This window comes from Micromys minutus (assembly GCF_963924665.1).
Source record: "Micromys minutus genome assembly, chromosome: 12".
Classification (NCBI taxonomy): Eukaryota; Metazoa; Chordata; class Mammalia; order Rodentia; family Muridae; genus Micromys; species Micromys minutus.
In genome coordinates this window covers 47,525,692-47,552,982 of record NC_137981.1, presented here as the reverse complement: position 1 = coordinate 47,552,982, position 27,291 = coordinate 47,525,692, and the positions used below count along the sequence as shown (strand labels likewise).

General features: G+C 44.2%; 1 protein-coding gene and 1 pseudogene across 2 annotated transcripts; both read left to right on the top strand.

The window, feature by feature from the left end:
* The first annotated feature begins 2,931 nt into the window (after nucleotides 1–2,931).
* On the top strand, nucleotides 2,932–4,587 carry LOC308428345 (tRNA wybutosine-synthesizing protein 5-like; annotated as a pseudogene). The gene is made up of 2 exons: nucleotides 2,932–2,967; nucleotides 3,865–4,587. The product of its transcript is annotated as a tRNA wybutosine-synthesizing protein 5-like (transcript).
* A 13,620-nt stretch (nucleotides 4,588–18,207) lies between these two features.
* Nucleotides 18,208–26,506, top strand: MED4 (mediator complex subunit 4). Its single transcript, XM_080926138.1, has 7 exons — nucleotides 18,208–18,340; nucleotides 19,322–19,388; nucleotides 22,168–22,338; nucleotides 23,685–23,742; nucleotides 24,747–24,833; nucleotides 25,295–25,426; nucleotides 25,937–26,506. The coding sequence occupies exons 1-7, from the start codon at nucleotides 18,216–18,218 to the stop codon at nucleotides 26,107–26,109; spliced, it is 813 nt and encodes a 270-aa protein (XP_080782264.1). The 5' UTR covers nucleotides 18,208–18,215; the 3' UTR covers nucleotides 26,110–26,506.
* Nucleotides 26,507–27,291: the final 785 nt, after the last annotated feature.

The following is a 27,291-nucleotide window of genomic DNA, read 5'->3' as shown; positions in this document are numbered from 1 at the left end:
GCTCAAGTAGTGATAAAACACTTCCCCTCCCTCCAAGGGCCAAGAGCAGATCTCATTAACTAAGAGCCCTGGAGTTGGAGAGTCCTGAGCCTGAGGTCAGCAGATGGATGAAATGCTGGAGCCACCTGTCCGCTCTTCATTGCCTCGGAGTTTGAAGGACATCCCTCCAGCTGGCTGATCTGTACTTTGGCCATCTGTTAAGTGTGGAGTAATTCTACACATGTACAATCTCAGTCAGGGTTTTAGCTGCCTTCTCACACTTGTCAATACACTTGGGAAACACCTCCTCCCTAAGACACTTAATCAACTGACAGCAATGCTCTTCAAACTGTTATACAAAATACTAAGAAAAGCCACACTACCAAGCTCTTTCTATGCAGCCAATATTACTGTCATACCATCATTGCATATGAATAAAAGAAAGAAACAACAGATCAGTTATCCTGATGAACACAGAAATAAAGTCTCAATAAAATACTTGTTCATTGAACTTAACACACAACAAGAAGATCATGCACCATAAGCAAGTTGGTTTCATCCAAGAATAAAAAGCCAGCTCAGCATATATAAGTCAAGAAATACAATATGATGGACAATGTGACTGAAGGATAGATAGCACAGGTTCTCAATAGATACAGATAACTTTCTGTATGGGTGTCATCATCCTGTCTTGATAAAATTTCTAAAGAAACTACAAGTAAAAGGAATGGGACATGTTGAGAATGTGGGAAGTAAGGGAGGGAAGGACGGTTGTGGTAGTTGTGACTAGGATTCATTATGAACATGTATGAAACCATTGAAGAATAAATAAAAGATACTCTATTTTTAAAGAAACATATCTCGACACAGCACAATAAAGGTTTCAATGATAAACCATGGACAACATGACCAATGGGGGAAAATGAAAATAAGATGCTCTTTTGTTGTCTAAACTGTGGAATCATACAAGGGTACCCACCCTTACTACCTTTATTCCATATAGTGCTCAAAACCTTAGCTATAGAAATAAGACAAGAAAAAAAGAAAAAGAGGGCTACAAATAGGAATGGGAAAAGTCTAACTATTTGTAGATGGTATGATTTTTTTTTTTAATGAAGAATCCACAAGAAAACTCTTAGACTGGAGCAAACATTTTAGAAAAGAAGAACAACAAAAAATTAACAAATGACAGTAGTTGTTCTTTGTGCTAAGTGAGATGGTTTGAGAGAGAAATGGCCCCCATAGACCCAGATATTTGCACTCTTGGTCACCAGTTGGTGGCACTGTTTGGAGAATGCTATGAAACCCGTACAATATCTAGTCTTGCTGAAAGAAGCACATTACTGATGGAAGACTTGGAAAATTCATGGCTTCATTCCATTTCTACTTCACTCTGTCTGCTTCACCCTTGAGGCTGAAGACATGATCCCTCAGCCTCCTGCTCTAGTTGTCTGTTACCATTACTCCCTCACCATTAGAGACTTTCTCTCTGTAAGCCATACTAAACTCTCATAAGTTGGTTGTGTTCATGGTGTTTTATCACAGCAACAAAAGGTAGATGATACAGGATGTGGGACCAGGAGTGGGACGTTGCTATGTAGAATCAGACCATGTTTCTTTTTTGAGGAATATAGAAGATTTGGTGACATTGGATTAGAAAAATAGCTAAATGTTATAAACAGAATTTAATGGGCCATTCTAGGACTTGAACTTATGGGGGAAATAGGAAACAAAAAACACATTCACAATAGCTTTAAATATGTTTAGCAGTTAACATAACGGAGAAAGTAAAAGATCTTTTTAAAACACGGAGGAAACAATTTGAGTAACATGTTAAAAGATTAAAAGACTTCCATGGATTGGTAGATTTAATACTGGAGAAAAATAACTATATTTTGAAAAAATGATCTCAAGATTCAGAGCAGTCTTCATCAAGATTCTGATAATATTCTTCTCAAAGATATGAAAGAAAACAAGACCTAAAGTTCATGTGGATGTATGGGTGAACACAGTAGCCTAAGAAGTCCCAAGCAGAAAGACTAATGGGAGAGGAAACATAATACTTAATCTAATATTAAGTTATAGAGCCATAGTGATAAAAATCACATAGTACTTTACAAAAAGAGACTCACAGACCAATACAATAGAATAGAGGAACCAGAAACAAACCCATACAATTAAATCACCTAATTTTCAATAGAAGTGTCGGAAATAAACATTAAAAAAGGCACTTCTTCATCAACTCATTTTTGAAAAACTGATATTCACATTTAATAGCTGAAATTAAACTAGGTAGAGTAATACGTGCCTTAAATACCAACACTAGGGAAGCAGAGATAGGAAGGGCAGGAGTTCACAGCCAGCCTCAGCTAAGTTAGGTAGAGGACAGCATTGTCTACACATGCTGTTTCAAACGAACAAGTACACAAACACATATAAAAAAGAATAAAACCATACCTGTATTTCTTTTCTGATACAAAAATGAATTAAAAATAGATCAAGAATCTTAATATAATCCTGAAACTTTGCAACCAACAGAGAACAAAACTTCAAGGTACAAGTTTAGGCAAGAGTATCTTTCTGAAAGGACTCTAATAGCACAGAAAATAACCCCAAGAATCGACAAACGGGATAATATGAAATTTAAAAAGCTCTGCACAGTGAAGGGAACACCCACCAGAGTGGAGAAACAGTCTACAGAACTTTACCTATGGGGTAAAATTTCTGCCAACTATACATCAGTGCTGGGATTAATATTTCAACTATATAAACAACAAAAATGGACTATCAAAGGAATAAATGGTCAAATCAATAAATAGGCCAATAGGCTAAGTTGTAATCCTTCAAAAGAAGTCCAAATGGTCAATTAATATTTTAAAATGTTCAACACCCTCAGCCATCAGGCAAATGCAACTTAAAACTGCTCTAAAAGTTCATCTCACCCCAAGCAAAATGGCTAACATCAAGAAAGCAAAACAAGGTGTGGTGGTACATACCTTCCCTCTCATCAAGTGGGAGGCAGAGACAAGCAGATCTCTGTCAGTTCAAGGCCAGCCTGGCCTACACAATTAGTAGCAAACCAGTAGGGTCAAACAATGAGTTTTCTTTTTGTTTTTTGTTGGTTTATTTGTTTGTTTTTTAATCGGACGTATAGGAGCTAGAGAGAGTTCGGGAGTTAAGAACACTGGCTGGCTGCTCTTTGAGAGAATCTGGGTTTGATTCCTTACCATTCGCATGGCAGCTCACAACTGCTTGTAGCTCTAGTTCCAGAGGATCTGAAGTCTTCTCTGTGGGCATGTGTGCAATGCACAGGTATACACACAGCAAAAGACTCACACACATAAAATAAAAGTGGATATTTTTAGAAGGAAAACTAAAGAGATGCCTCGGGGGTTTAGATCACTTGTTGTTTATTGCAGAGGAACCCCACATGGTAGCTCACAGACATGTGTAACTCTAATTCCAGAGGATCCCGCATCCTTTTCTGGCTTCTGAGGGTGCCGGGCACAAATGCGTGCATACATACGTGCAGGTAAAACAACCCTATACATCTTTTTTTTAAGTGAATTATAAAATTTAAGAGAGAGAGAGAGAGAGAGAGAGAGAGAGAGAGAGAGAGAGAGAGAGAGAGAGAGCAGGGAGGGGGAGGGAGGGAGGGAGAGGGAGGGAGGGAGAGGGAGAGGGAGAAGGAGAGGGAGAGAACAAGAAACAGAAGGACAGAGCTTGTCTGCCTACAGAGAATCTCTTGTGTTGGAAGGACTCCACTTGGTATCTTGTGTAAGCAATTGAACAGTGGGTTGCCTGAACAGGACAGACGAAAGAAATGAAAATCCACACTCCTGCAGCTGCACAGATGAACTTCGTTAAACTTTACCTTTCAACGAGTTGGCCCAGAGAGCGACTGAGGAAGCACATGAAGAATTTATTTCAGGGAATGAGAAATACTTTTTACCATCACTTGGAGAAGACCCAAAGGAGGATGTTGTAGATATCAGACAGCAGATTCCATCATTAGGGGGAGATATTAAGTTTTCCATACTCTTTGAAGAGAAGCAATTCTTTTCCAGTGTTTTTCTAATGAGTTCACCTGGATTTCAACTCTGGACTCACTGTGGCAAAATGGATAACATTTTAATACAAGTGTCATGAAAGAGGCAAATTATGCTGTTCGATCTTCGAGATGCACAATATTTATATTTATCAGGTTCTAAATCGGAAGTGCTGAATATTGACAGCCCAGCCCTGGATGAATACCCACTGTTTTCTACAGTGAGGAGGTATGAGTGAGTGTTCTCTTGAACAGGACAGCTCTTGCATAGGTGATGTCCTATTCATTCTGGCCTGATGGTTCCATATGTAATTTCTGAAGAGTTTGTAGTGGGAGTGATTGCCTTTTGGAAGCACCTTCCATGGGAATTCTATGCCACAACAGGTACCTATGGCAACAAAGATCCTATAGCAGCACCCAGAGCTGTGTAGATCTTGGGCAGAGCTTTGAAAACACTGGCTGAATTAGCAGAGGAATATAAGAATTTCAATGCATGCCAAATGGTCTTACGTATTCAAGACAAAGCTTCTAGCAAGAGGGGGAAAAAAGAACAAATGTAGTAAAAAATTAAAAATAGATAAAAATCAGCTATCTATCTATCTATCTATCTATCTATCTATCTATCTATCTACCTACCTACCTATCCATCCATCCACCCACCCACCCACCCACCCACCCACCCACCCACCCATCCATCCATCCATCCATCCATCTATCTATCTATCTATCTATCTACCCATCTACCTGTCTACTTATCTATCTATCATCTATCTATCTATCTATCTATCTATCTATCTATCTATCTATCTGTTTAGAGGCCTGCCTGCCAACATGTAACACACTACAGAAGGAGGAAGACACCAGAGACCTGTCCACCACCATGTCATGCAGTGTGTGTGGACAGAGGAGATCACCCAGAGGCCCACCAGCCATGTGGTCTGCCCGCAGTGGGAGAGCCACTACAATGCACAAGCATGTGGCGACAGATGGGAGAGAACAGTTTGAGCATTATGAAGAGAGAGAACTAGAGACACGAGGATTGGGAGCCAGGTTGCGAAGAGCCAGCCCAGTCCCCTGAGGCTATGGTGAAGTCCCAGGGCCAGCTGCCACTGAGGGCCATAGCCTGGGTCCATAGCCATGCAGTAATAGGGGTCAGTGTCTGTCTGTACTGATGTCTCATATTACCACTAGAGGCCATGGGGATGTCCCTGGTTTGGGCAGCCACTAGAGACCACATGGCTGTTCTGGGGCTGGCTGCAGTGCTCTGAAGAACTGGCACTAACCCTCACCACCTGCACAGTCAGAAGAACTGGTCCTGGGTCATGAGAGAGGGTGAGCTGGCCCTGCCCCTCATCAACTACAGGGCTCAGGGGGAGTGGGGTCTGCCCCTTAACTGGGCAACAGAGTGGAGCTGGTCCAGATGGAGAAAGGATAGGTGAACCATCTCTGGGAGTAATAAAGCTGGAGAGGTAACTCAGCCCCTCCACAAGCTGCAGTTCTTGGGAGAATGGGCCCCATGGCTCGGTTAGCCAATACACAGAGGTGTGGGAGCAGGTGGGTCAGTTGCCCCAAGGGCTTGAGAGCAGAAAACTGACGGGGGGGGGGGGGGGGGGGGGCTGGAGAGATGGCTCAGCGGTTAAGAGCACTGACTGCTCTTCCAGAGGTCCTGAGTTCAAATTCCAGCAGCCACATGGTGGCTCACAATCATCTGTAATGAGATCTGATGCCCTCTTCTGGTGTGCCTGAAGACAGCTACAGTGTACTTATATATAATAAATAAATCTTAAAAAACAAACAAACAAAGAAAAGTGACCCTGACACCTGATGATGACAGCATTGGGTGGCTTAGCTGGAGAAGTGCTGGGTAAACTCACCCTGGTGGTGCAGAAAAGGGGGAGCTGCAGGCTGAGCAGTCCAACTACAACCCCCACCCCAACAGGCCCAGATCCGGGGCTCTGAATTGGTCCACCCCAAAACTTATTTGAGATATTTATTTGACTAAACTACACCGGTAATTCCTGGACATATACCACAAAGACTCTATATATAAACATTTGTCACAACTTTACTCTCAGAATAAGCAGGAAATGGAACCAGCATAGACTCTGGCATAAAAAAGAAGAGATAAAGAAAATGTACAAACACAATGGGATTTTTTTTCATTAATAAAATTAAAATCACAATAGTTACAGAGAAATGGATGGAACTGCATAGATCATTATGTTAAGCCAATCAAACCAGGCTCAGAAGCACGTCTGTTCTCTCATCTGTGGAATCTACATTTAAATTATGTATGTGTGTCTAGGTCATGGAACTAGGAGAGGGATCTTAAAAGAAGAGAGGAGAGGAGGAGAAACAGAGGGTAAAGGATCCATATGATATGAAATCAGAGGGATGATCATTTGGGGTCAGAAACAGGACCAGCAATAGCAAGGTGAAGGGATGGGGGAGGGGAAGATATGGGAAACAAGGGTTGGCCTATATTTACAACATCAATGAAAAGCATCAGATTGTATGTTCATTTGAACTGTGAAGTTTAAATTTTCTTTCTTCTCTTCTTTTCTTCCTTCCTTTTGTTCTTTTTGGCCTGTGTGCTTCTCACTGGGGCATAAATCCTGGAGAACCTAGAGCAGACCCTGGACTGTGCTCCATCCAACCAAACTCAACCCCATCTCCTACCCTTCCACCCACTGATGTACAGTACCATGAAGAACCACTCAGTGTTCCCATCCACATTCTAGTCCTCTTTGGTTGTGTAACTGAAGTCTCCTGGAATGGAGCAGTTCTTAGCCAAGACAGTGACTTGCCTTTGGTTCTTAGGTCACAGGCCTCCTGGTTTGTGTTCTGCCGCCCCTGGTGGTTCCTTGTGGCTCAGCATTCCCTAAGGAAGAGATTGCACAGAGGTGACTTTGTAAGACAGGATGGTTAGCCACTCAATGCTTTTAGTTCATTAGTTTCCTAAGCCAGTTAAATTTTTTTTATTACATTTATGGGGGGGGCACATAGCCATGGTGTAGGTGTGAAAGGTCAAAGGATACTTGTGGGAGTGTGTTTCTTCTGCTGTTATGATTTCCTTACCCATTGAGCCATCTCACTGGCCCCCAAGACACTTTTATATCTGCATTTCTGGGAGATAGTTCTGTGCACTGTGCATTCATTTGCTGGTTTCTGTGCCCAGCGATCTGGTTGCCATCTGGATTTGACTATGCCTCAGTATTTTGTAAACCATTGTTCTCCATCACCTCCTGACTGGTTAAATGAAGGGCTGACTAGTCTATGCCTGGGCAGGAAAGGAAAAGGAGGGACTTCTGTGCCCCGAGAGGAGAGTGGTGGCCATCTCAGGCTGCCAGTCGAGACTAATGTGACAGACAGGTAACAGCCATGTGGCTAGGAAGTCAGGCCAGCACAGTCAGGTTAGAATAACTCAGGAGCCATCCAGGAATTGTACTTTGACACTTTGAATAAATGTGATATGTTTCTATGCCATTACTCAGGCATAGGGAAGCAAGGACAGGCATAGGGAAGCAAGGGCAGGCATAGGGAAGCAAGGGCAGGCATAGGGAAGCAAGGACAGGCATAGGGAAGCAAGGGCAGGTATAGGGAAGCAAGGACAGGCATAGGGAAGCAAGGACAGGCATAGGGAGGCAAGGACAGGCATAGGAAGGCAAGGGCAGGCATAGGAAAGCAAGGGCAGGCAGAGGGAGGTAAGGACAGGCAGAGGGAGGCAAGGACAGGCAGAGGGATGCAAGGGCAGGCATAGGGAAGCAAGGGCAGGCATAGGGAGGCAAGGACAGGCATAGGAAGGCAAGGGCAGGCATAGGGAAGCAAGGGCAGGCAGAGGGAAGCAAGGGCAGGCAGAGGGACACCTGTCCTTTTATACTGCAGAGGGGTTTCCATCTTGAAGAGTGTTTATTTCACTCACAGTAGACATCCACGATCATTTACAGCTTATATTTCTTGTTTTACCTTGAATTCTATTTATATGAATTTCCTCCAAGTTTCTAAAAAAAATTAATTCAAATACAAATTACACTTTCCGCTGCTTCCCATTCCCCATCCACTCTCGCCTGTGTTCTCTCCCTCCAGTCCCTCTATGTCCTCATCGCATCCCCTCTCAAATCCGTGGCCTCTCGTGTGTGTGTGTGTGTGTGTGTGTGTGTGTGTGTGTGTAAGTATATAAATACAACCTGCTGAGTCTGTTTAGTGTTGCTTGTATGTACATGATTTGGTAATAGATAACCAATTTGGGATGGGGGAATGCTTCATCATGGGCCTGCCGCATTACAAAACGTATCAACTGTACTTTGGACTGTCATGGTTCCCGTGGGGTGAGTGTTGGGAACAAGCAAAAGAAGCTTATTCTAATTACTATCATCTCATTTTCAGACTGAATGTAATCATGGGAAGAAACAAAATGGGAGCTGGGGACTTCCCTATAGCCGAACAGCTTCTGCTGTGAACAGTTGTCCGAGTCCAGACATCTCAAGGATAACTTCCTCATTTTGCTGGTGTGTCAAACAAGTCCATGTTCCCAGGCCTAGGAACGAACACCTATCCCACTTCTCCAAATGTTTTCTTAATTATCTGTTAACCAGTAAAGAATACAGACATTGCTGTTATATAAACCAAGGTTCGTAAGTTGTAAAAAAAACATATTACCATTTGTCTGTTATTCCCTAATTAACTGAATGCCACTGGCCTGTTCCTTTGTCCCCTTATCACTCTGAGCTCTAGGCCCAATGTCTCGGAGAACTAATTAAGGACCTTGAAGCCAGGTGCCCTAGATATGACCCAGTCTCCAACGGGTGCTCCCTTACCTAACCCATAATGTCAAAACAGAAGTGGATAACACAGCAGCTCCTCCTGGCTCCCCCCAGGTCCCCTCTCGCCTTGTGTTCGTATCCTTTGAAAATGCTGTACAGGGGGCTGGAGAGATGGCTCAATGGTTCAGAGCACTGACTGTTCTTCCAGAGGTCCTGAGTTCAATTCCCAGCAACCACATGGTGGCTCACAACCATCTGTAATAGGATCTGGTGCCATCTTCTGGTGTCTGAAGACAGCAACAGTGTACTCATATACATAAAATAAATATAAGTTTAAAAAAAAAAAAAGAAAATGCTGTACAATCTCCTTTAGGAACACGGTTCAGATCCTGTACTGGCAACCTCCCTGAGCACTCAGAAAATAAACTTTCATTTTTAACCTTCCGGAACTGAAGTGAGTTTTCTTGGCTTCCACCCCGAACCCAACAGTGAGTAGATGTGTGGGTGTGTATTTGTGTGTGTGTGTGTGTGTGTGTGTGTGTGTGTGTGTGTGTGTGTGTAGCGTCTCCCCATAAAAAGTTTTGTCCAAGACCTCAGAGACATTCTAGTCTTCTGTGTCTCAGAGCCTTTGTGAGTACTTGTTTGCATCCCTTGGTTTGTAGCCCAAGCTTTGTCCTCCTTAGTGGCGGATGCTGTGCTGCCCATTTGAGGAGGCCCTCGCTCCTTTATAGTATTTACGGTACACCAAGACTGTCTTTCCTACTGGCTTGTTAAAGCTCCGCCTCCCCATTGGAAAGTCAGCTGTAGAGGATGGGGATCATTTGGGTCATCTCCCATTGTGTCAGCAGTTTCTGGCGGTGTCCTCAGCTACACCCTGAGCATGCTGGAGGATTAAGCGAGCAGAAAGGCCTGTGCTCAGATCTGTGTCTACGATTTCATTCTGTCTGAATGTTCCGGCTTACGATCTTGCTCTATACATCTACCTCACTGCTGTTTACAGTTTCCCAAGGAGATTATCCAGCCAAACAGTCTATCAACAGAGACTCCAGAGTGGTTTGCTCGCCCCGCCCAGCAGTTTTCCCAGGATCCTTCTTTCTACCTCTGACTTTGACCCTTTCTGCTGATGATTCAGGCCGAAGCTGCTCTGATGGCTGCCTTTCTTGTTTTGCGTTTCCTGGGGCCACCTTGAACCTACTTAAGGTTCTGGTGAGACATACCATACAGAAACTCAAAGTATATCCATTATTACCCAGAATAGACAGGATAGGTTAGAGTTTTTAAATCTTTGGATTTTGGCCATTTCATAGCCCTTGATGAGAGAGGCTGGCCAGGCTCTTTTCTTCTGGGAATCTAACGTTTCTGACCCGCACTCTAGAACAGCACATAAGCCAAAAGCTTATTTTTGCAAACATTTAAATATGCATCTGTCAGAAATTCTCTCTTGTCAAATGATATTTGCAGCTCATAACTTTACCCCTTCACATCTTGAACCTTGTATAAATCCATAGAGAAAAGCCGCTGACACTTCTAAAATTCACTTGTGCAGACACTCTGAAATAGTAAGCTTTTTTTTTTTTTTTTTTTTTTTTTTTTTTTTTGAGAAACATCTCGGTGGTTTTGCCAGAGCCTGAGAAATACCTCTGCGGTGATTTGCACAAGACCCTAGCCTGGCAGAAGTGTGCACAGGCAGATCCTGGAAGTGGACTGCCCGGGCAGCCGGCAAATAAAGCATTTTGTGCTTGTCTGCTTGAAAACAGATAAAAAGCCTGGATCAGACAGAGTGAAATGTGGCCATTTGGCAAAGGGCTTTCCAGGGAGAAGAAAAGGTCTGACAAAGAGCAGCCTTTGAAGCCTCAGATCTCCTAGGAGAGAGAACTGAGCGCCTGTAATTAGAAATTTTATATCAGGTATTAGATTCACAAAACGGGCAGGGAATGTTCTGGAAGCCTGACTTCTGAGGACAGGGAGTCACTTTATACATGTCTGCACTGGGGCTGCCCAAAGGGAATAACTTGTTGGGGGAGGGGGGTGAGAACTAGACCTGGCGGTTGCCCAACAAGACGAAGAGCAACATGTTATCCAAGAAGAGGCCGGGGGCCAAGCCCCAGAGACTCTAAAAGTACAAAGAGCTCACTGTTCCCCTGAAACAAGTACCAAGAAGCCTCCTTTAACCCTGTTGCGTTTACTCAAATATTTAGCAGTAAATTCACCTTTGTGCCTTTAATGATACAAATCTGGGCAGGCTTGGAAGCAGAAAGTACACCTTTGGGTGCATCTGACAGTTAATGGAAAGATTGGGATCACAGTGTGTCTACCAGGAAGACAAAATGGACCGCAATGTGGGGGTTTGGGGTGGATACAATTCTGCACTTGCTGGCACTAAGCTATGTTTATCTCTAAGCCTTTGTGGATAGAGTACAGTGACTCATTCGTGCACGGGGCCATATAGTTCTCTCTGGATTGTGATAAACATTCAGACCCAAGGTTAAGGAAGTCTGAGGCAAACTGTGCCAATATAACTACATTGTTTAGCTCATCAAATATTTTAGAAATTAAATCAAGTTACTATGCATTTATCAAGCATCTGTCTATCACGTGAGGGCTAACGGGCAAAAGCAAACCAGTTTGAAATGCAAGGAAACTGAAAACAAAGAGATTACAGCCAATCTTTTCTGAATTGTCTTCCCAGAGTGAAAGGCAGGAAGCTCTCGGACTTAACGAACAGCTGAAGGAAACTTCTGGGAACTCACGCATGGCACAGCCAAAGCAAATATTTTGTTCAGGAAGAAAACAAAGGTTGAAATGAATGTAAAACTGACCTTCACAGAAGATGAGTCCTGTGATGACAAGAAATGCTAGGCACGTCCTTAGGTGTAGGACAAACTGTACAAAGGTTAAAGGACCTGGGTGTCACACAGAAAGATCGATGTAAACATCTTAGTCTGAGAAAAACAAACTCTGTATAAACTTCTTTTGTGGTGCTGAGGGTTAGAGCCAGAATCTTACGTGTACTGGGCATGCACAGTACCACCAAGCTGCCCCACCAGTACCCCACAACCTCTTTCCTTGAGGGTCTCATTAATTCTCCCAAGCAGGCATGAACTTGCTATAGATAGGCCTTAGAGTACAGAGCTTAGATAGTTCTTAAACTTCCAGTCTTCTTGCTCAGCCTCGCAAGTCAGAGTTAGTCATACTGGGGTAATTTTTCTTTATTTTCTTTCTCCTTAGATATCATTTTCCATTCCATTTCCTTTGCAACTCCTCTTCCATCCTCCTTCTGTTCCTTCCTCCTTTTCCTCTTCCTTCTTTTTCTCTTCTTCCTCATCCTTCGGTGTCTAAGAAACATTAGGAAGAAAAGAGCAGAAACAATGATTGTATCCGTGAATTAAGAGTCTGGCCAAGCCAATTCAGATGGTGCTTGGCTGCAATGGGTACTAGTTCATTGACGTTAACGGCATTCATTTGTTGACTGATCAGCCTCTACCGTGGGTCCTTAAATTCAGAAAGTTCTTGAAACACTGAGTCAGTTGGGACCATCTCCAGTCATTCTGTGCTACTGTCGTAGAATACCTCAGGCTGGATCGCCACAATCAACAGAAATGCCACGGCCTCGAAGCTGGGAAGGCCAAGACCCAGGAGTCACATCTGTCAAGGACCTTCTTGTTACACATTTAAATGAAGAAGTTGATGACTCCCACATTTGAAGGTACAGAGTTACCACGGGCCTGCTGCCAGCTGGATTTACGTGGTTGTCAGTACCGGCCAGCAGGGCTGTACAGCAAGATCTTATCTGAAAGACAAACAGAAAGGCCAGTGGTGGTGGGATCTGTCCCTGGCTGAGTTATCCCTGAGTTATCCCCTGGGAAGATGGCTTTTTGGGGGTCGTTGCCTGTGCCCTGGACTGCTCGAAGTCTGACCTTACCTGCCCTTGGGGGTTGGGGGTAAGTTGGCACAGAGTCAAAGACACAGACTTCCAGAGCAGGTGAGAAATGCTGCAGCAAGACCCTTTAATACCCTTCACCCCCACTGGTCCCAAGAAAGCATCTTTTCTAAACAGCAGATCCTGATTGGCTGGTGTTGTCTTCACCAGCAATCCTTGCTCTCTCAGGCAGTCCTCGGCCCTGCAGGAGATGCTTTTGTGGGCCTGGTGTTTACATAGAAGCAGTCCAGCCATTCTGACTACAGGGGGTCATCCCTGGGTGAGCACAGACTGAAGCTTGATGTTAAGGTAGATATATTTCCCCCAAAGATTAGAGGCTCTGAGGCCCATGTATTCAGACAGAGAGTCAGAGCCTTTTGTTTCTTGGAGAATGGTTAACAAATGTGGTGGACCTGGCTTCCTTCCCTCAATACCTAGGAAGAAGATTGTCTAATTGTGCTCCTCCACCTCACTCTTGATCTTGAACAGGAAGGAGCCTGTAAACTTCATTTGGGAAATGGCTAGGGGAAGGAGCGTTCCAGAGCAGAGCAGATGATGGACCAGTGTCCACAGTTTCCACAGCAACGCCCAGCAACGAAACTGAGACACTCCATCTTCAGTTGAGGATGCTTCACATTTTTAGGATCTGTTTTTAACGTATGGTGAGAAATATGTGAGGGTAAAATACTGAAAACTAGCTTTTTACTTACTTTCTTACTTACAGGCAAGCTGTTTTGTATTGTTTTTAGTTTCTTTAATTTCCCTTTGTATCCGTTCTTTGGTGATTTCAGCATCCCTATCAATAGTAAATCCAATATTTATTAGTGCCCAGTTTGCTCGCTACCTCATTGTGCAGTAGTCCCACACAGTGGAGTAGGAAAAAAAAGCAGAATTTCTGAGTACAACATTGGTGTACGGATGTGCTAATGGCTAGGCTGAGGGGCTGTTGAGAGTGTCTTGGGCCATGCTACGCTCCTACAACAGAAATCTGGCACTGGGTAATGTATACAGAATAGAAAGTTGTTTGGATGAGGAAGGTGTTGGCTGCCAAGCCCGAAGGCCTGAGTTCAGTCCCCAGAAGCCACATAATGGGAGGAGAAAACCAACTCCTGAAAGCTGTGTTTTGTCTCCTGGTTTTTGAGGCAGAAAAGGCTGGAACCACAGGGGTTTTGTGTGGTGAGGACCTTCTTGCCACATTATCCCATGACAAAAGAGTAGAAAGGCGCACCTGCCCAAGGGAAGGGGGCACTGTCCAGTAACTCACTCATTCCCTAGAAATAACCGCGTTAATTCATTCACAAGGTCTCTCTCTCTCACCTAAAAGGTTCAGTTCTCCACACCGTTGCCCGGTGCTCGTGTGCTAGGCAGCCGGTGTGTGTTTGTGTGATGTGAGTGGGCAGATGGGTGGTCACACACAATGGAGACAGACTATGGAAGCTGTTTCTTCTGATTTTGCCTCCTTTCTTAGCGCACGGAGTGAAGCGAGATCCAAAATTTCAAGGCGAGGGCAAAGGAGCTACCGTAGGCTGCTTGGTTGCCTCCCCCTGAATTTCCGCTTTTCTCCTCCTGCTTACCAGAACACTGTCCCCGCCCACTCTCTGCTGTCCAATCATGTATCACCTTGACATCACCCTTACACAGGAATGTGGGGAGGCTGTGGGGAGGATTTAGAACAGGGACAGAGAGAGAGTGATTATGACAGCCAAAGCTGGGCTTATCCCAGCTGGAGGTCTTGACAAGACAGCAACACATACCAAGCCTGGGAATGTAGCTCAGTGGTGAGTACCTGTCTGATAGTGAGGAGACCCCTGGCTTCAGTGAGCTGTACCAAAGAAAGACAAGTGGAGAGGAAGAGATCACATGCATATGGAAGACACTGGAACGCCCTGAGCTCTGCAGATGCTTACTGACATGCAAGCCCTCCACGTGAGCCTCTGGGGCTGCTCCCACAGTTCCACTGTTTTGGAGATCAGCAGCTCAATCCAGGGAGCCTGGAGCAGGCCAACCTGACTTCCCTTTTAGGATTCCAGAAAGCGACCTCACTGTGTCCTCCAGGGCTTCTTCTCATATCTCTGGCACATCTCTGATTCTCCTTGGGTACCAGTCCGATTAGACAGGGCCCCACCCTAATAGCCCTCAATTAACTTAATCACCTCTTTAAAGGACCTGTCTTCAAACTTTCACACTTCTTACCCACAGTAAGACATTCATAATAGAGCAGAGCATGGCGGGGCACACTTTTAATACCAGCACATGGCAGGCAGAGGCAGAGGGATGGCTCAACCTGTTCTACAAAGGAAATTCATAACCGAGACAAGTTTTCATAGAGCAGAACTACGCATCTTGTCTTTTGAAAGTCTTCCCTTTACAGATCCCTGCAGAGCTTTCTATTGGACGCCTGATGCGAATGATACCCCACTTCGGTGTGCAAATAACCGTTTGTGCTGATGTGCAAATATGTTATCCTAAACTGGGACAGAGGAAAAGGAAAGAGGCGTTGGTGAGTCATAGAGTCTTGATTCATCAATGTTGCAAGGAAACATATTTGTAAAGGAGTTCAGTAAAGCATATGTATAGCATCTTAAAATTGGGGGCAAGCAGTGAAAGTCGTAATGGAAAACACCGAAAGCCGTTGGCTCCATGGAGCGGCACGTGATAGGATGTGAGACTCTGGAGCTGATGCTGGTTCAATCTTTTTGTATGTTTTCATGTGTATAAATTAAAATCATGTCTGATGGTTGATGTGCTCACAGGAAGGGATCATAGAGACAGGGAAGGGCAGAAAACAAATGCAGCCTGTGTGCCCCTTGCACTGTTTTGGGAAGAAGGCACCCAGGCTTGTGCCTCGTGTGTACAGACGTTTTGATCTCCAGCACAGATATCCCCATGCTCTGAAGACACACGGTCTTGTGGCTGCATCGTTAAGGGTGTAGCCTCTCATTTGTTTTAACTCGAGTTCACCAAACAACTATTTCGATCCTGGACTTGCCTGTAGATTTGTTTATGGGGAAATGTGCTCGGCGCCATTCTTTTTCATTGTTAAGTGAATGAATTTACATTCCAAATTACACAGCTGTGCTTATGAGTGGATTTACAAACATGACTCTCCCGGGGGGATTGTCAGGTCTGGAGTTCAGGAGTTGGACTCCACAGGACGGAGGGCAGGACGAGACCTGAAATGAAGACAACACAGTCATGACCACCGTCCCACTCCAGTGCCTGGCTGTGGGTGACATCTTTACCTCATTTTTGATAACAGCAACAGGACTCAGCACGGAGTCCCCACAGCCAGTAGCTGGCTTTTCCGGGTAGGGAAAGTTCCCTACTGTGTTGATTTCTGCAGGAATGGGAAGGGTACAGCTTCAGTGTTGACACCCGGCCTGCCTTGGAATATGCACTGTTTGCTTGAACTACTGTTTACACTATTGATCACCTTGAATAGTGACCAGAGCATTTTGCTGGAAGATACACAGGCCTAAGGATGAGTTCTAAAAACCTAGAAAGTAACCCAGCTGAGTGCCCATAGAGCGGGTATGGGGAGCGTGTAAGGGGAGCATCATTCAGACTTCAAAGGAGGGGTATTCTGTCACCTATTCCAGTGTGGGTGAACCATGATGCCACTATGCTAAGTGAACCTGCCGGGTATGGTGGCTCAGCATTCAGTAGGCTGTGACGAGAGGCTGAGTTCCTTCTTAGTTTAGGACCAACTTACACAGCAAGATTCTGTCTGAAAAGAAAGAAAGAAAGAAAGAAAGAAAAAGGAAGAAAGAAAGGAAGAAAGAAAGAGGTTGGAGGGTGAAGGTCATGGCAAGATGGAGGTTCCCAAGGACCAGCCGGACCCAGGGTACGTACAAGAAATGACATCAGAATCTGCTGAGAACAGGTGAGGAAGGCAGAGTCAGCTGTGCCTAAGGAATCCTGTCATTGTCTCCAAAGCACATTGTCATCTGCATATACATATATATGTGTGTATGTATGTATGTGTGTATGTATGTATGCGTGTGTATGTGTGTATGTATGTATGTGTGTATGTGTGTGTATGTATGTATGTATGTATGTATGTATGTATGTATGTATATCTCCTGCTCCACAGCATGCAAGTTTCTAAAGCAGGGAAGCAACCAGTGGTCCTCCTCAGCTATGATACTTATGAACCACAACAGCAGTCATCATGGCACAATAACCCTCAGGATGCAATAGTGACACACATACCTTGGCAGTAACCAGCAGTTGTCTCATTGGACATAAGGCTGCTCAACAAGGAGAAAATCATGCCTAGTACTGGAGACATAGTCAGCTACCCAGGGCTAGTAAAATCATGGGTCCTGGTTCAGAACCTACAGCAACTGCCACATCACTAAACCAGCATGGTACAAAACTACATTCTAAATATTTGTCCTTATACCCACTTATCACCTGACTTTAAAAATAAAGCTACAATTTTGTGGTTCTCTATTGAAAACAAGAAAGAAAGAAAGAAAGAAAGAAAGAAAGAAAGAAAGAAAAGAAAGAAAAAACAATGTCAAAATCCCCCCTAAAAACACAAAACAAAATAAAAATACAAACAAACCAGAAAAAAAAAAAAAAAAAAAAAAAAAACTAGAACAGTCTATGTGACTCCACTCAGACAAAATGTTTAGAAGAATAAGATAGAAGCAGAAAGCACAATGTGGTTTCCAGGAATGGGAAGCCAGTCTTTCAGGAGTCTACATTTTACAAGATGAAGAGTTTGGGGGATGTTAGTTAACCATAATTTGTTTTGTTTTGAGCTGGGGTTTCTCTGTGTAGCCCTGGCTGTCCTAGAACTTGCTCTGTGACCAGGCTGGCCTCTAACTCGGGAGATCCTCCTGCCTCTGCCTCCTGTACTGTTGGGATTAAAGATATGTGTCACAACTGCCTTATTTAACAGAAATTTAATGCCAGCTAACCCTATACATACAATGGTCGAGATACTGAATTTTAGTAGCCGGGTATGGAGGTACACCCCTTTAATCCCAGCATTCAAGAGGGAGGCAAATCTCTGAGTTCGAGGCTAGCCTAGTCTATTGGGTAAGTATATGTATTTTGCTACCAAACAAAGGAGGAGGAAGGGAAAAAAGGATAAACTTCCTGCCCCAAGTTTACTACAACCTCATGAGAGACCAAACTTGATGGCTGGGATATTACCACCGGAATACGGACAAACTATAAATTAATAATTATTCAATTTCCTCAGTTTCTTAAAATTCTTTTGTTTGAAGCCCTCCACTGATGCAGTGGAAACAGAATACCCTGGAGACTGGGAACTGTATTTCTCATCTTGGGTCCAGCTGGAGCATGTCGGATTGGAACTCGCCACAAGCTCTCCTTTGCCCTGTAGATGGCGCTAGAACAGTAATGCACCTCCGGGAGCATAGGCGGCGCTCTAGCGAGACCACTCCGTCCTGACCTCTATTACTTCTTCCGGTTCCGCCCCTCCTGCGGTTTGCTCACACTGCGCATGCGAGGGCTGGTGGTCACCGGGACGATGGCGGCTTCTTCAAGTGGTGAGAAGGAAAAGGAGCGGCTAGGAGGCGTTTCGGGAATGGCAGGCCTTGGCAGTACGCGAGAGCGGCTTCTGTCCGCGCTGGAAGATCTGGAGGTCTTGTCAAGGTAACCGCGGCCTGGCAGCCTGCTCCGGCCGGCTCGGTTGTGGGCGCTGACTGGGGTAGGTGGGCTGGGGAGTCTACGGAGCGCCCGTGGGGTCTACTGCCTTCCGGGGCTTTGGTCGGCGTTTCCCCACCAAGGACACATCTCAGTCACAACGACCTGGAACCCCAAGACAGTCAAAACTGTAGTAGCCGGTAAGAGGGCCAGATCCGAGCCCCCTTACCTGGACACTCAACAGACATTTAAAGCACGGTCCCCACTGGGATGCAGTGCTGGAATAGTGTAGTCAAGGGGAGACTGGGTGCCAACACGAAGGAGTCCAGGGAGACGAGGGAGACAGATGTGTAAAAATGCTATGGACCAGATTTATGAGGGTTGAGCCGCAGCCTTCTGCAGTCCACGGATGGGGTTTCTATTCTGACGGTAGCAGGGCAAGCTTCCCCAAGAAATGGCTGCTTGTAAAATCATTAGACTGGTCAAGCGTCCGTCGTCTGAAAAAGCCTGGAAACGTCATGCAGGACACGGCGAGGTGGCTGATGTGTGACCGAGATAGATTAAATTGGATGTCATACTCCACTTTGTCTTGATAGTCACAAATCTATCAAGGGAAGGCAGCCATGGTAATCAGTACCGTCTGACAAGAAAACATAATTTACACAGATGGCAGCTCTATTGGCCTGCAGACCCACAGTCCAGTCAGGAGGTTTCTCGTAAATCATAACTGAGTCCTTGATGACCATGTGCAAGGCCGGTGAGTGCTGAAGTGTTTACAGTCACTATGAGAGTCCAGCGTGTTGAGAGGACCAGGAACCCAAGAATCAGTTGGGGCAGGGAGCAATTAAAACTTTTTTTTTGTATTTACTTTTACACATTTTTATTGTGTTATGAAAAGGTTTCACTGATATCCTGGGCTGGCCTGAGGCCTCCCAAATACCGAGCTTACAGACAAGTATCACCATACCCTGATGGTTGTTTTTCTTTTAGGGAACTTATAGAAATGCTTGCAATTTCAAGAAATCAGAAGCTGTTACAACTGGAAGAGGAAAACCAGGTAAATAGTTTTTTTTTTTTTTTGTTGTTGTTGTTTGTTTTTGTTTTTAACTTAAAAGGGTATTAATGCCAGGTAGTGATGGCTCACCTTTAATCCCAGCACTTAAGGGGAAGAGGCAGGCAGATCTCTGACTTCAAGGCCAGATTGGTCTACAGAGGGAGTTCTAGGACAGCCAGCACAGATAAACCCTATCTCAAAAAGAAAAAGACAAGTTAATCTTTTGAAGGTTAATGTTTATTTGTGTGAGAACAGAATGCTTTTTGAAATCTTTAAATTGATACATTTTTTTAAAGCATTGTTTTATTTTACTTTGGAGTTTTCCCTGAGAGTGTCTCACTTCCTGTTCTGAAAGTCACTCTGTAGACCTTACTGGTCTCAAACTTATGGTCAGTCATTGGCCTGCCTCTGCCTCCCGATGTTGGGATTAAAGGCCTGTGTCACTGTGCAGGGCACATTGATAGTTTTCTTTACAGCATTTGTGTAACATTGTGCCCATGGAACTTTCTGGCCATACATAGTGACCTTAAACCCAGCACTGGAGTGTCCCAGGTAGGCACATCTCTGTGAGCTGAGGTTCTTCAAGTTCTAGATATGAATTTATTCTTTTACCTTTGAGTTAACCAATAAAACTTTACAAAAAGGAGACAAAAACAGTATGTTGGAAGTAATTACAAACACCTGTGTGTTGCTCTTTCTCTCAGTGAAACTTGAAATGAATGGAAATCAAAGACCATATCACTCTTAGGAGCTACCTAGACTGTTCATTCATTCTCCAGTACTTAGGTGCATTTTATTTTATTTATTTGGAGTGGGGGATAGTTTTCAAGACAAGGTTTCTCTGTGTATGTAGCATTGGCTATCGTGAGACTTACTTTGGTCACCACAGGGTCATGCGAATGGGTAAGCTGGCCCTGCTCCTCAGTGGCTACAGCGTTCAGGAGGATGGGCCTTGCACCTCACCAGGACAGCGAAGTACTGCTGGGCATGAGGGAGCCAGCCTTGAGCTGGCCCTGCCGTTCGTCTGCCCAGAGGTGTCGTGGGTGTGGGGGATGTCCTCCTCCCTTTGCTTCTTACCACCCACAGAGGCTGACAGGACTGGCCCTGCCCCATGTCTGTAGTGAGGTGGTGTGGGTGCAGGGGTGACCCCCACCCCCTTGCTTTCTGTGGTAGTCCAGAGAGCAGCCCCAAGGGCATGAATACACTCACCAGCAGTGGCACTCAGGAGAGTGGACCTGCACCGCCCGGGCTGGAGCTGGCCCTAATGGTGAAGGTGTGAGTAAGCCAGCCTTGAGGGTGTGATAGCTGGAGAGCAGCCCAGCTACCACCCAGTCCCAGAGCCAGTGTCTGACTTGGCCCACCCCAAAATACATATCATCTGTGAACCTTTGGGATATGTAAAAGGGCCAGGCCTGCTATTCCAAAGCTGCAGGATCTCCACGACACAGGGCAACAGTGGGATAACTGGGAGGAGTCCCGATGAGGATCCAATATTGATGGTGTCACAGAAGCTAGAGTTCTCGAACCAGGCCAGTGACTCAGTGCTATGAACATGTGCAGTGTGTGGACAGAGGGACAGACTCTGGGACACACTGACACACTGCATCTTCCATGTGGGATGTTTTCTGTTCTTCGTTTTTGTTGCTATTTGTTTGTTGTGTTTTTAGAATTTTGGTTGGAGGTTGCAAGGGCAAAGGGCAGACATTGAGGGAACAGGGAGATGAGCAGGACTGGGCTGCATACTGTGAAACTCACAATCAATAAATCATTTTTTACAATAATGATGTGTGAGTATGAAGAAGCTAGAGAAACGGTGTTGAGATTCTCACTGTGAGACTGTTGAGTGATGTGCTTGTTTAGTAAGGATGTAAAATATAGCGTCTACTTCAAAGACTGTACAGTTCTCTGTTGTGCTGTGCCTAGTCCAAGTTCAGTGAAACAAGTTTCACGTGTGTTTTCCAGTGTTACATCTCACTCCTGCACCCTTTGGAAACCTCCATGCCAAACAATGAATAGAAGAGTTCTTATAAATTGTCTCCTTATCCTTAAGATTTTACCATCTTTATGTTAACAGTAATGTATAGTTATTAAAACCTATGAAAGATAAGTGGATTTAAATTAAAAGGGGGAGGTGTGCACCACCACCCAGCTCCTTTTCTTTTCTCCTGATGGGTTTTCATGTAGCCCAGGCTTGCCTCTAACTTACTGGTTCTCCCGCCTTTCCCTCAGTGCTGGAACTACAGGTGTGATCACCATGCCTGGCCTGCTGAGCTCCTTGGTGCTATGACCTGCATTATATCACGAGTCTTCAGTACAGCCTGGCATGGAACGACACCACATAGTAAATGGTGTTGTTAGTGAGTCTTTTGAGAGGAGAAAATAGGAGGGTAGTGATTTTTTCCTGGGTTGTACTGCTGCAGATGAAGGCTGCAAACTGCACACTTCTGTTGCATACCAGTCTTTGTAGCCTTTTACCATGTCTGCATACCATCTATTCATTTAGCTGTTTTAAATTCCATTTTATGTTTAAGGATAAATATAAACATTTTATCCTTGGAAGATGAGTAAACCTGAAAGAGTTCTTCATGGAAGAGGAGCAGAATGAACAGCAGTTCTTGATATTAAGACTGTTTCCCAAAATTACCACAAGTAGAATGCTGATTAAGAATATTTCAAGGTGTTAAAACGTATAAACCTAGCCCAAATTCAAGTATAGCTTCTTTATCTCCTGGTGTTAGCCTTGATGACCCTGTTGTCTGATGGAATCACTGTTACTTGACAGGTCTTGGAGTTGCTAATTCACCGAGATGGGGACTTTCAAGAACTAATGAAGTTAGCACTTAATCAGGGAAAAGTCCACCATGAAATGCAGGCTTTAGAGAAAGAAGTAGAGAAGAGAGACAGTGACATTCAGCAGCTGCAGAAACAGCTGAAAGAGGCAGAACAAATCCTGGTGAGTTGATGGCTGGTCCTGAAGAGTGGGAGCTGCTTCACTTCCTCCGAAAGGCCTGGTGTCATAGTGTGAAGGGGGAAAGCGGCCATTTTTAAGATTGTCGTTTATTTTACGGTATGTGTACCAGTGTTTTGCCTAAATGTACTCATCTTTATCACATGTATGCCTGGTGCATGTAGAGAGCAGAAGAGGGTATCAGATCCCCTGGAACTGGAGTTACAGATGGTTTTTGAGCCACAATGTGACTGCTGGGAATCAAACCTGGGTCCTGAAGAAGCCAAAGCTCTTAACCGCTGAACTATTTTTCTAGCCCCCCACTTCTTTCAGTTGACAAGATAGGGCTTTAGTCTATAAGCAACTGTGACCTCAAACTTGGTGGCTATCCTCCTGCCTCAGCTTTCTTAGTGCTGGGATTGCTAGTGTGAATCACCAGACCCAGACAAGTTTTAAAGCGACATCTTAGCCATGGTTCAGTGACTCCCCGTTTATTTTCAGATAGCCTATATTACTTTTGAGCTATATGTTTTTATTTAAATGTTTTAAATTACAAAAATAGGGAGTTTTGGTCTAATTAAGGTTTGATATTAGTAATCAAAATACCTAGTTTATGAAATATTTTGGATCAGTAAACATGTACTAGTTTCACTTAAGTTTTAAAATTTTTATTAATCTGTTTGCTTTTCCATCTTAAGTTGGTGAGTTATCAATCAAAGCTCTATATTAGGTGTTTTCTTTGTTCTCTACTATTTAAAACATTTATTTCCATTTATAAGATAAAATATTTTATGTGCATGTGTTTTGCCCATAAGAAGGAACTGTCACAGGTGAATGCTTTGGGGTTTTTGTTTTGATTTTTAAGTAAACTCTTTTAAAAGTTAATTATTTTTTTCTAGTGAAAGTACTAGTTACTTACCAGAAAATACAGAAGAGTGGAAAAAGGAAAATTTGCATTTATCTCGTAGCTCCAACAGTGGCACAGTCCACATTTGGTCTTGTCTGTGTAGGCAGGACTTCTGTGTTCTACTTCCAAGCATACTTTCTACTTGTAGTGCCTCATCTTCTCTCCTCCCTAGTCCCCATGGAAACCTTCCACCCCCAGTATTTCCTTCTTGCACTTTGATGTATTTCTAACAGCTATTTATCAGTGCAAGACTGAGTTGTGAATACATTTCTGTCATTGACTGTAATTGATACTTAATGCGATATAGATGACATAAATGGTGCTTCAGAAGGTCACTGGGAAGTTTCAGGGATTTCCATTGTTTCTGTAGGAGTGACCTTGTGTATCTAAAAACTGTGCTTGTTATAGTTAAGAATAATTTGTATTTTAAATTTGTTCAAATTAGGCAACGGCTGTTTACCAGGCTAAAGAGAAACTGAAGTCAATAGAGAAAGCAAGAAAAGGTTGGTACCACGGGAAGGCTGCCTGACTGAAATGCAAGCTCGTATCTGATAAGGACTGGGGAGATGTCCAGTGGGTGAAAAGCTGTGTATGTGATCCCTAGAACCATATAGAACTGTTTATGTGCCCACACACATGCTTTCACATGCATAATAAAACAAAAGTTCAGTTTGTTGGTAAGACTACTACAGTCAGGCTGTTGGAAGGTGCCCAGTAGCTGCTCGCTGTAGTGTGATGTGTTCTTGCATTGTAGTTGGCGTCCTGAAGAGAGTAGACGCATCTTACCATCCTCCTTTACTTTATGTCCAATAGTAGGAGGGGATTTGGGCTTTCTCCTTACATGGATAGTGAAGATGTGGTTTACAGAACTGTTGAGAGATTCCTCAACAGTGCAGACTGAGAGAGAAGAGAAGCGGGATTTCAGTTGGATCTTGAAGGCAAGGCAGAGACAGTGGTGGGAACCACACAGCTGGACAGAGAAGGGAGCACTGTCAGCTAGTGCACCGTGAATACCGAGAGGGAAATGGCAGTTGTTCTGCTTTAATACTTGGTGGATCTGCTTTACAACCATTTCTCCATCTCGGATTTGTTCTCTGCTTTTTGATTGTTCCATTCAAGAAAACAGATAATGCTCTCTGAGGGATGATAGAGTGAAAAGCTCTTCCCATCACTGTTTGGTGCACAGTGCGTTTAGAGCCTCTTCCTTGGCAGTCACTCGGAGGATGCAGACTGTCGGGTCAGCAGCTTGGATGTTGCTGGAATGAAGAGCTCTCCCCTTGGTCTCCTGCCCCTCGCTGTGGCATTCAGAACTGAGTACTTTTCAGTTTAGTTCTTTAGTTTAGAAGTGTATTTGTAACAGTTTTGGTGTATATGCAGGTGTTTGGAGGATAGGTGGCTGAGATGATCCTAGTTCCTGATACTTGAAATTAAATATGGTATGTGACTGTGGTGTATGCTCCTCTAAACCTGTGTTTAATGGACTGAACTGTTCTATTTTCTCACTCAGGCGCTGTCTCCTCTGAAGAGATCATTAAGTATGCACACAGGATTAGTGCCAGCAATGCTGTATGTGCCCCACTGACTTGGGTTCCAGGTAACAGTACTTCTTGTATCAGATGGGTACGGGTTCCAAAGCACTGAGTCATCTGAGTAAAAGCAGTTAATGTAGGATGTTTCCATGTAAAACAACATCTGCTAACAAAGGCATTGTCTTCAGTGTTATAAGCAATGCCATTTGTTACCCTTTTACCCTTACTGTGCAGCCCTGGCTGTCCTGGAACTCCCTGTGAGACCAGGCTGGCCTGGGAAGGGACGTCAGTGATCCCGTTCTGCTTTAAAGGTATGTGCCACCGTGCCCAGCTTGAAAATTGTAACTGTAATTTCGGGCAAGGTGGGGCAGTACGTATTGCAAAGGCAAGTACTGAGAGGCTGAGGCAGGGTTGCAGGTTTGAGGCTCACACAGTGTGGCATCTCTGAACTGAGAACAGCTAATTCTTCAAGAACATACACATGCTTTTTTAAAGCCCGAGTTAAAGTCTGTCTTTATTGTTTTAGGAGACCCTCGGAGGCCATACCCAACTGACTTGGAGATGAGAAGTGGATTGTTGGGTCAGATGAATAATCCTTCCACCAGTGCTGTGAATGGTCACCTCCCGGGGGATGCCCTTGCAGCAGGCAGACTGCCAGGTAATGCTAACTGGACGGGTGTTTTCAGAGGTGCCCATGAGGCACTGTCTAGCATTGGGCATCAAGACCTGTTACTCTGGTTCCCTGCCAGTTTATTGTTCTGTTCTTGCTTCATCCAAAGATCCTGCAGTGGTGCATAGGACACTGACCTAAGCCCCTCTGTCCCTCATGTGCATCTCCTGCCACCCTCCCCAGACCTGGCCTCCCCCTATTGTGACCACTCTGAGGAGCATTTCTGTAGTTGGGAGGCGTGTTCCCCAAGCAGAGTAAGCTCATTTTGTAGGTGCCATGTTTTAGTGTGAAAGAACGTTGTAAGGGGAGGGCATAAGTGGGGACTGTGCGTTCTGAAGCCCACTTTAGCTCACTTCTGTGTTAAAGTGTGGATTTGGGATCCTGGTCTTGTCAGATCTTTGGTACTGCAAGGTCGGTGGGTAGGGAGATAGCATTAAGGGAGGGGGTTGAGTGGATTGATCACAAGTAGAACTAGTCCCATGTGTTTCTTTTCCTCAGATGTCCTTGCTCCACAGTACCCGTGGCAGTCAAATGACATGTCTGTGAACATGCTGCCACCCAATCACAGTAGTGACTTTCTGTTGGAGCCTCCTGGGCACAACAAAGAAAATGAAGATGATGTTGAGGTCATGTCAACAGATTCTTCAAGCAGCAGCAGCGACTCTGACTGAGAAGGGTGTCATGCAGACTCCAGTGCCGCACAGACCCCTAAGGAGCCCGTTAAGATCAAAGTGGGTTTTCTTCCTATAGTGCGAACCCCGGTTTTCTCTCTTACACAGATGTTTGAGGATTAATCGGAATTCCAGATGTTTGGTTGTGCATAGCAGCTATAGGATGAGACTGAAGGAGAACTCACATACTCATGGAGAGTACTTGGCAAGGGCCCTGAGCCAGGTGTGGTGGCTCGGACCTTAGTCCCAGCATCTGGGAGGCTGAGGGATTGCTGCGAGCGCCGGGCCGCCTTCAGCCACATAATAAGCTGAGCCATCGAGTGACAGCAAAGAATAGAGGCCGTGGAGCTGTATGTGTGACGTCCAAAAAGTGCTGTCACGGCGGCAGGACTGTCGATATTTATATGGTGAATACTGTAAATTGTGTAAATAAACTTGGTTTTGTTTGTATTCTTTAGTTTTTCCAATTTTTAAAGAATATATATTTTAAATTTAGGTACACCTTCAGTGTAGGAATGAAACATTTAAATCCAGTTGAATTTAAGTGGTGGCGCATGCCTTTAATCCAGCTCTCAGGAGGCCGAGGCAGGCAAATCTGAGTTTGAGGCCAGTTTTGTCTACAAAGTGAGTTCTCTTCCAGAAAGAGAAACCCTGTCTAGAAAAGAAAATCCAGATGTATTTTATAATAGTCAAATAAGATTCTGGTATATGTGAGAATATACGTGATAAAACTAGCATGCACAACTAAGTCTCTGAGATCATTACACTGAAACTGAAAACATTTATTATAATCCCATTCTACACAGATACATGCACATAGGGTATGGAAGAGTTTAGAATAGAAGGCCACTATGTCATTGCTATCACCTTGTCTCCTTGTGATGGCTCTCATATTTTTCGGGACTGGGTCTCCCTGCTTATATAAGGTACAAAGGCTAGCCTGGGACTTGTAGGACCTGCCTTTGCCTCTTACTGTAGTTTCTCAAAAACAGTTACTTTTAACTTTTTAGCTACCTAGTAGTCAACATCTGTGTCTAAGATGTTTATATAATTACCAGTTTTAATTAACAGTTTTACATAATTATGTAATGACTGTCACAGAACATTTAAGAAACAGCATAAAACATAAATGAACTTGGCTTTTTATTCAGCACCAGTTAACATTTTGAAATAGATTCTTGC

Excerpts from the sequence above, each read along its gene's own strand:
- MED4 (XM_080926138.1), top strand. The coding sequence starts at position 18,216 with ATGGCGGCTTCTTCAAGTGGTGAGAAGGAAAAGGAGCGGCTAGGAGGC. Across the intron at positions 19,389-22,167 it reads AACTGGAAGAGGAAAACCAG|GTCTTGGAGTTGCTAATTCA; the intron begins GTAAATAGTTTT and ends GTTACTTGACAG. Across the intron at positions 25,427-25,936 it reads TGCAGCAGGCAGACTGCCAG|ATGTCCTTGCTCCACAGTAC; the intron begins GTAATGCTAACT and ends TCTTTTCCTCAG.